This window comes from Nycticebus coucang, chromosome 1 (genome assembly GCF_027406575.1).
Source record: "Nycticebus coucang isolate mNycCou1 chromosome 1, mNycCou1.pri, whole genome shotgun sequence".
Taxonomy (NCBI): domain Eukaryota; kingdom Metazoa; phylum Chordata; class Mammalia; order Primates; family Lorisidae; genus Nycticebus; species Nycticebus coucang.
Genome location: NC_069780.1, coordinates 104,454,208 through 104,464,063, shown reverse-complemented (window position 1 = coordinate 104,464,063; position 9,856 = coordinate 104,454,208). Strand labels below are relative to the sequence as shown.

Sequence of the window (9,856 nt, the reverse complement as noted above, 5' to 3'; positions counted from 1 at the left end):
ACAACTCAGACTTTACCTAACAAACGCAAACAATGTAATCTAATTGCATATACTCTTATATTAATAAAAAAGAAAAAGATTAGGAATATAGTAATATATTAATTAAAAAAAAAAGATTAGGAATATCGTCAAGTTTGACTAATCACATCAGATATAAACAAGCAAAAATTGGTTACCAGAGTTCTAATAACATTTTATTTTGTTCTTGTGAGTGTTCTTTAAATTTTGTTTTGTTCTTGTTCTTTAAATTTTGACCTTTAAAATAATCCTAGATGGTATAATCAATGAAGACTTAACTAACTCAGAAGTTTTAAAAATGAAAAATCAAATGATAAATTTATATTATAAAATAAGAAATGGTTTTGCATAGTAATAACAAATCAACACTCTTCAGAATTCAAAGGAAAAAGCGGCTGGTATTGGTTTCCATCTGAAGTCGGATCCAACTTTTATGAAGAAAATAATCCCAGATCAGAATCAAACAAGTTTCAGAACTCAGTTAAGAGAAAAGGAAGAACCATTACAATAAAATAATTATGATTATAAATCTCTTTAAATATGTACACATTACATGGTATTTAAAAAAAGAATGAAAATGGGTGAAGTTTTTCAGGCAAATCTAATGCACAAATACACCATCTTTTAGAATATAATTCAGTCTAACATTCCTTAATAGCTGTGTCAGGCAGTGGTTCTGCTTTGTGCAAAACATGATAGGCAAAATAAGAAAAAATTCTGCAAAATTATTTAGTTCCTTAAGAAAATACTAAAAAAGAGCAAAAGAAAAATAGGTTGTACACTCAAGCTTGATTGTATACACAGACTGGAAGAACCAGTGTGGATGCAGTCTGCTAAGTCAGCCTGTGGGTGGCTTCAATCTGAAGGCAAAGCTGAAGTCCTAGCACTTGTGCTTTTACGCAGCCACGTGGCCAATAAGGTAGATGTTGTCATAAAGGTGCCCTACAAAATCTTCACTAATGTTTTGAGCAGCACGACGGGTATTTCGAATAAATTCTCTTTTTGACATTTTATTCTTCACGTGAGGGCTACTGAGGTCGATAGAAAGTAGAATCAGAGAGTAGCACAGCACGTAGACACCATCTGGAAGGTAAATGCCTCAGATTACTAGCCAGTTCAAAGAGTATGACTCCAAAGGCATCATAGAATGCAAAAATGTCTACAATGGTAAGAGGTCGAAATTAGCTAGGAAGTCAACCTAGGATGATGATCAACTCTTCCCTCCTTGTCTCGGCTTCTCCTGGCTTAACACCCTGGGAAAGTACTCAATCCTGGCCAAGCCCAGTCATCACCCTATATGGATATCAATTCAGCAAGCATCTTCTTCAGTCCTAAAGAATTTTAGAGTAGTTTAAGGCTTCCTAGTAAAAATTCATTCTAGATTTAAATATTTCAGAATTGGCTTTATTTTCATCTTTCCTTTCAAATGTGATCTATCTACCTATCTATAAATATATTTGTATTATCTAAAAAAAGAAGCAACCTATTTATTCATATAGAATGCCTTTACAAATACCCGATTTAATTTGTAAGCATCTTGAATGACAGGAAAACATGTTAACTTGGTACTAGAAAATAAAATATAGGCCAGATCATGGTGGCCCACACATATAATTTTAGCACTCTGGGAGATCAAGATGGGAGGACTGCTTGAGGCCAGAAGTTCAAGACCAGCCTGAGCAAGAATGAGAAAAACTAGTTGGGCCTGGTAGCAGGTGCCTGTAGTCTCAGGAAACTCAGAAGGCTGAGGCAGAAGGATCACTTGAGCCCAGGAGATCGAGGTTGCTGTGAGCTACAATGACACCACTGTATGATAGACTGAGCAACAGAGAGAGAGCCTTCCTTCTCAAGAAAAAAAAAAAAGGAAGAAAGAAAAAGAAAAAATAAAGTAAAATATAAAAATATAAACAATTGGAAAGATTATTAAATTGATATTCTTGTTTGAGATATGTATTTTAGAGGTCAATGGAATTTATATGTTAGTTTCAAAAGTAAATCTTTAGGGACAAGACTGTATTCCTGAGCACCAGGTGACAGAATTTTATGTATGCTCAGGGTAGGATTTCACGTTTGATATTATGATAATAGTAACAAGCGCCATGACACCTCACTACAATGGTGGTTATATTTCACAACCCTGAAATCTTAAGAAAGCTATGTTAAACATCGTGTCTTGTAAAGCACGTTCAAATTTCATGTGATAGGTAAATGCTCTGTAATCTCTGCTTAGTAGGATGAGCACAATAAAATGTTTGATATTAAAAGATAGTAAAACAGTATCCAATAAAAAATGAAGGAAATTCAGCCTATATCATACACATATACACATATACGTATAAATACATACACAATGAAAATCAGTTGTACTGAAAGCAAATTTCAGTACAAGTATGGTATTATCTATGCAATTTATGGATTATTAAGAGTTTAAAAAATAATTTCTTAAGTTTTCAATTAGATTAATAAATATACCCAACACTCAAGAATAATTTTAAAGAATTTATGTAGCTAAGTGTAACTTTCTTCCTAAAACAGTATATTTAGTGTATATATATATATATATATATATATATATATATATATATATAAAACATCTATGACAGACTAAAGTATTCCTTCCAATTTTCAAAAATGATATAGTCCATAGAAATAGTCACTGTTACAAAAAGTAAAACAAGTATTTGTAATTACTGGGAATGTTTTTATGCAAGTGCAAAAAATGTGTCATACATACTTCTGTTTTTAACCTAGAGATGGGCTGGACATAGGAAGTAATAAGGTACTATATACGTTCTTACCAGGACTAAGGCCAAGTTCTCGCATTAAGTCAGGATTACAAGCACAGAACCTATGTGAGAACTTTGTTATGAGAGTTTCGAGATACTCCCCACGCTCTTCAGGGGCATGAATGTGACGAAAAAATTCTCTCAGTGCATTTGGCAAGAATTGGTTCCTAAAATTGTGCAGTGTTACAAGGTCGTCCAAGACATCTCTCCTATAGGATGAAAAAAGAGTTATGGCTTTAGTCAACTCTTCTCTATTAAAAAAAGTGATATGAAAAATCATAAATTGCCATTTTTTGGATAAAAACACTTTATTTTTGATTACCAGATTAGCTAATCCTTTAAAAGTACATATAATTTTTAAAATAAAAAAATCTAAGTATGATCATTTAAGAGGTTAACCTATTTTGAAATCTTCCATGTAAAGGTTACAATAAAATAATATAAGGTGAAACCTAGTAATTTTATTTATAAAATAAATAAAAAGGGAGTTTTGTAGTATTAAGAACAGCTTCTTAGCTGAATCCAAATAGCAATGGATTTCTTTATTTTAATTATGAAAGTAATGAAGGTCTCCACCTACCATGCCAAACTATATCTTCAAGGTAACAACTAATTATGTAGAATTTAAAAAATTCCCACATTTTATACAGGATGTACCCAAAGTTGCAATACACAGGGAAAATGGGAAATTGTAGCTAGATAGACCTTTATTTACAAAATCTTCATAACACAATATTTATATTATATTCTCTATATGTTGGCCATCTCTTTGTAAAGTACATTGTTTTAAAATTTGCTTTTGCTTTTTACACATGTATATTATGCATGGCTTTTTATATATCTGGATGCACTTTACTCTTCTTAACAGATTCCCAGCATACTATTTCATGAATGCAGCAATCCTACTGATATACATTTAGGTTATTTACTATTGTATAAACATTTGTACAAGTGTATGTGTGCATCTATAACTTAAAAAAAATTAATAGCATTCTGGGCGGCGCCTGTGGCTCAAGGAGTAGGGTGCCGGTCCCATATGCCAGAGGTGGCGGGTTCAAACCTCAGCCCCGGCCAAAAGAAAAAAAAAAAAAGAAAATTAATAGCATTCTAATGCTGGAATGTAAACTCCTCGAAGACAAAAATTATATTTTAATCATCTAAGTACTCCTATTCTAGTAATGTTTCTGGAATATTAATGAACTTTTAGAGACTATAATTGAAAAAATCCTGAGAAATAAAAAAGTTTGAAAATTACAATGAAAAGTAAACTTATGTTTGAGCTATAAAAAAAATTAATTCGATGATGTCACATGAAAATGTCCCTAGTGGAGCCTGTAGCTCAGTGGGTAGGGTGCTGACCACATACACCAAAGCTGGCAGGTTCGAACCCAGCCTGGGCCAGCTAAAACAACAATGACAATTGCAACAACAACAAAAAGCTGGGTGTTGTGGTGGGCACCTGTAGTCCCAGCTACTTGGGAGGCAGAGGCAGGAGAATTGCTTGAGCCCAGGAGTTGGAGGTTGCTGTGAGCTGTGACACCATGGTTCTCTACCCATGGTGACAGCTTGAGACTCAGTCTCAAAAAAATTAAAATTGTTCCAATATTTTCTGTCCATTAATAACCAGAATTAAGGAGTACAAGTGAATGACTTGTAGAATAGTGCACTGATCACTGTCTCTATTTGCATAGAATGTACTACTAAATGTCACATTTTCATCATTTTCAAATTTGCATATGACACAAGTGTGTAGTCTACATGCAAATATATATGTCTTATATCCCTAGGATTCGTGTCTTTGTACTAGGTTTTTATATGAATAATTTCAGAATTCAAAACTTTTACTTACCTGAACACTTACACATCTATTATGGCTAGTTATTTAACAAAAGTCAGGGTTATGGTTTCCTGAAAATACTTGACTTTTTTTTGCTATTACAAAGATGCTGGCTTCCATTTTGTGTGTATACATGAACTTTTTTTGTTTTCCAATGGCAACTTCCTCATCATTTAGTTAAAGCTCACCAAAATAATAAAATAATAACAGCAATAATGATGTGTAAGGTAAAGGAGTCTTTCCCTGTCTTGACTCAATGTTGCAACCTTGTGATTACTATGTAGTGTACATTTGTAAAGTAAACTAAACTCATCGAAAACATTACTTAGCACATTTCAGATGAAAACTTAAAATTTTTTTTACCTTTCATCAAGGTAGATTCTCAGTTTTTTCCAATTTAGTGTTCTTGTACAGAAGATGAACTTGGCTATCTCCTTTGGTGAATCATCTAGGATTCCTTTGGACATAAAGTAGTTCACTCCCTAAGGCAGAAAGACAGGTCTACATAAAAAAAGTAGCTTCTTATGAATTTTAACAATTAAGCAACAGCAGAACAATAGCTATAAATTCTTTCTAACAGTAATAGATTTTTTTATAGGTTTATCATGCAAAATACAAGCTATAACTTGAACTAACACATTTATGATTGATAGTTTACATGCAATGAAAAGCAGGAAATTCAAAGTTAAGATTCCTAAAGAAATCTTAATTTAATTTTCTGGCTTGTGTCAGATAAAACTAACTATATAGAAATACAGCCTAATTTGGGGGAGGAGGGCTGTGGAAGAAATCACCATATAGACTTCAAGTTAGGCTTCTGTAGCAAACACTTTCCCACGTAATAGAAAACATGATTTCTTAAAGTTCAGATATACAGTAGTATTCTTTCCAAGAAAATAAATGCTTAAAGAAAAAAAGAAACTCTCCAGATAAAAGCCTAATAATTTTATTCTGGAAAGAAAAATAATTAAGTCATTTAACTTAAAGTCAAATAAAGCAAGTCCCATTCCAGGCTGGCTGCTTGAAATCTTGCTACGTTCTTTGAGAACTTAGCTACCATACACATGAGACAAAACCATGTAAGATGACACAATCTCAGTGTTTTCACAGGATTTATCTTTGAATTTCCTTTTTTCTGCATGCAAAGGTTTCCGGAGAAGCATTATCTGTAAGTTTGTACCTACTTCATATTTAAAGCACCACCAACAAAACATGAACAAAAAAATCAAATGCTGAAACCAGTGATCTCTAGCATATATGAAGGTCACATTCAAACAAGTGTCTGAGGTGGATTTGAATGTGAAGTTATTGAAATAAAAGGTAGATGTGTTTATTTCAACTTGCAGCTATCCAGATCCAAGTGTTCCCATGAAAGGTTATGTCTGGATACTGGCACACTGTGTGCAGGTAATTGGTAGAGATGATGATGTATTATATACATGCAACATACTGTTTTCACACATAAATTCCTTGGCATTTCTTCACTTTACAAACACATAGTACTCAGAAATAATGTACACATTTAGAATCTAAGAAGTTGAAAAATTTTCTGTAAAAAACTCAAGATAAAACTTCCCCATAAAATTTTGTATTAAAAAATTTAAAAATAATTTGGTACCATAGGTAATACCTTTGAAAAGCTATAAATATCTGTAAATTGTAGTTCATAGATAAGACGCTTTATATAAAATGAACTTTATGAGCCATCAAGATAATATACTAATGGCAACATTATCAAATTTTCATTTGAATTGTAATAAAACAAATGTCAATACACTGATTTTAAAAATGTACATTAAGAAAAGTGAAGTGTGATTAACATGAACATTCTAATCAACTTAATTGTAAGCTGTATTTTAAACTAACTCCTGTATCCGATGGCTAGAAAAGGTCTGATCAAGATGGAAAGCCAAAAAAATTGGAATGAGGCTCTCAGGAATTGTCTGAGGGGGCAGGAACTATAGAAATACCAATGCTTGTTCTATCCTTTCCTCCATTAGTTTGAATAATCGAGAGTTGACTGTATATTTAATTATATATTTAACTGCTTACAAAAGTTAAGTCAAACTTCATGGTTTCCCAGATTCCTCAGTTTAAAAGGGTAACAACATTTCAGAATTATTTCCAGGGTTTATTGTAAATGAAGTGATTTAAAGTGAAAGGTATGTCAATGAGGTATTATTTGACAGATTCTTTATCCATTCCTGAATCAATATTTAAAAGATGTAAAACTAAGTCTAATCTCTTTTAAAAACTATGCAAAATAAACCCAATAATATGATTCAAAGGGAATATAATTCTTTATATGATTTATGCCATTTTATTATCATTTGATGCTACTTAGTTATAAATTAACATTGATACCCTGTTTCCCCGAAAATAAGACAGTGTCTTATTTTAAGGTGTGCTCCCAAAGGTGCGCTAGGTCTTATTTTCAGGGGACGTCTTATCTTTCCTGTAAGTAGCTCTTATTTTCGGAGGATGTCTTATTTTCAGGGAAACAGGGTACTAGCCTCAAGTAAGCATCATGTTGGCGATTTTTTCTTTCATGACATATTTTGAGCACTTAATACATCATCTGAGTTCTCCAAGATCAACCAAATATGTAGGAGGAGGGATATACACAGAGTTTTAGGTCCAATCCTGAAAAATGGTACCACAGCTTGTAATAGGCCAACTCTGTTGGTTTTATGAGGAAAGGAGGCATTGGTTTCAAGCCTGGATTCCCCTGGAAAGGAATGTGACTTTAGAAGGACAAACAGAGAAGGCGCAAGACCAGATTACAAGTGTCTCCAATAAGCACACTGGCAATCAACTGAATGTCCATCTTTTTACTTAATGAAATATAAAACAGTGCTACAGTGTGAGATACAGTGAATAACTGTGAGTTTGCTTAAATAAGTGGTATAAGCATTTTTATTCTTAAATTAAGTTTTAGCAGAGTGGTACAGAGTGATCCCCAGGCCACAGCACACCAGTGGTCATGTAAAGACAGGGCTTCTCAGCAGCGTGCACATGCTCACAACCCCTGCACTGATGAGGAGATGTTCTCTATCCACAGAGCAGTGGGAGCTGCTCAAGTTCAAGGAGAAATCCCGGGGTGAGCTCAGTGAGGCAGCTCACTTTTAAGTGAGTACTGCCCGTTCAATTTGAAAAATTTGTTAACACAAAAGAGGAAAAAGTAAATGGTAAAATCAAAGGCCAGAAAGAGAAAATGGATTTTATTCAAGTAATCTTGACCTCATTGCATCAGAAGACCAAAAAGAAGGGAGTCCATGGAAAGGAAGAGACTGCGGTGCAGAAGAGTGAGTCTGCTGCAGGCCTGGACTGGGGCTGCAGCTCACAAAGCTGCCCAGTCTACAGACGGGACAATAGCACTAGTCCGGGACAGGCAGAGTGAGAAAGAGAAAAGCAGAAAGCAGAGCACGTGCTGGCTTCTTTCTTAGGGAGGAAGAATCATCTGGGGAGAACTGGTAAATGAAACAGCTGCTCTGGACCACTGAGCAAGTGGTAAAGATTTCTATCAGCAACAGGTGAGTGTAACTGGAATCCACCAGCAATAAACCAGAGGATGCCAAAAAGCAATGAGAAGCTGGGTGAGTTAATGTGAATTCATCCCATTTCATGTTAAAGTTAAGCAAAATCTATCACATATATGCTCTGGACCAATAAATGTGTATTTGGGCACAGAGTGAATTCCAGAAAATAAGGTGTGCAAAACCAAATAGAGACTACTGACTACTGGCACGGACACATGGCAGGAATGCTGTGTGACTGGTGTTAAGAAATCACTAATAAAACAAAACCGTCACATACTAGGGAGCACCCTTAATTTGTTTTCCTAAAGAATAACTTAGTAATTCAGAAAAAAATTTGATTGAGCTAGTTTTATTCAAATTTGTCCTTGTATGTAATGTAAAATCAGGTATCACGGCTACCACTTTTAAGGTAATAAACCTGTCCTTGGACTATTATATGAGAGGAATGGACACTGCATTTATTTTTTTTTCCAGAGTAACAAAGAGAATTTTTATTAAAAGCCTTTAGTTTGTAACAAAGAGATTTTATTAGGAAGAACAAAGAGAAAGTTTAGAGCACTTCCAAAAGGAGTTGGAAGTGGGTCCTTCTCATGAAGGAGAGAAGGTGAAAGAGACCTGCATTTAATTTTTTTAAAGGATATTTTGAAGACTTTAAAAACAATCCTTAATTTTTAGCTATACAATTTATAAAACAAAATAGTTCAATCCAAATTTCAAACTTTTCTTTTAGTATGAGAACCAATATATTAATTTGCAAGTATACATTGTAACCACAGCAAAATGAACAAGTGACAATTAAATTGAAATGTAACATTTTCATAGGAAAAGTAATATAAAAATTAAGAGAGTCAATATGCCATGAAAATTTTACTTCTGGATAGTAAAAAACAATTAGCAGAAGGCAGCCCCCTACAGGGCAGATGTGAATATGCCAATTGTTTTGTTTGAAAATAGCTGTAGCAATAGTGCAGAGGAATGCTGTGATATTATTCTTTTCTAAAATGCTTTCAAAATTGCTAAATAAAAATCTATTAATAAAGTTCAGTCCAACAGTTCTCATTTGCCTATTTAATCAGAGAACATGTGCTCTATAGTTAATGAAAAAAAACCCCACAGAACTTAAATAATTGAAAATAACTTATCTGGAGATATTTTCTCTACACATAATAAAAAAAGCCTTGCCTTTTAGCTGCAGTAAAACAAATGCATAAGATTTCTTAAAGAGCAAGTTTTAAACTAGGCGTCTGTGTTTGTATCTTATCATTTCATTTTACCTACACTTTCTCCCTTCTGTAACTTTCCATGCCTCTCTCCTATGGTGAATGCTGACCTCCAGCACCTACTTCAGAAATGTCACATATTCCAGCCTGAGCCAGAGTGAGACCCTGGCATAAAAAATAGCCAGATGTTATGGCAGGCACCTGTAGTCCCAGCTACTTGGGAGGCTGAGGCAAGAGAATCACTTGAGCCCAAGAGTTTGAGGTTGCTGTGAGGGTTAACATCACAGCACTCTCCCAAGGGCAATACAAGGAGACTCCATCTCAAAAAAAAAGTCACATGCTTTTATAATGATAATTTAGGTTGCCTATATAAATTATAATTCTTATTCCTAATATAGTTACTAGATTCAAAGACTAAAGCAGAAACGATGCCTGGGGTTTTAAAAGTGTCCTGTG

At 33.9% G+C, this 9,856-nt stretch overlaps 1 protein-coding gene across 2 annotated transcripts in view; it reads right to left on the bottom strand.

Moving 5' to 3' along the window:
* Nucleotides 1-502: 502 nt before the first annotated feature.
* FBXO8 (F-box protein 8) overlaps nt 503-9,856 on the bottom strand; it is a 29,529-nt gene continuing 20,175 nt past the window's right edge. For both annotated transcript variants that reach the window (XM_053585382.1, XM_053585391.1), the window contains exons 4-6: nt 5,005-5,123; nt 2,817-3,013; nt 503-1,101 (exon numbers count right to left, since the gene is read on the bottom strand). In XM_053585382.1, coding sequence (XP_053441357.1) covers nt 914-1,101; nt 2,817-3,013; nt 5,005-5,123 — 504 coding nt within the window. In that variant the 3' untranslated portion in view covers nt 503-913. The remainder of the gene's footprint in view (nt 1,102-2,816; nt 3,014-5,004; nt 5,124-9,856) is intronic.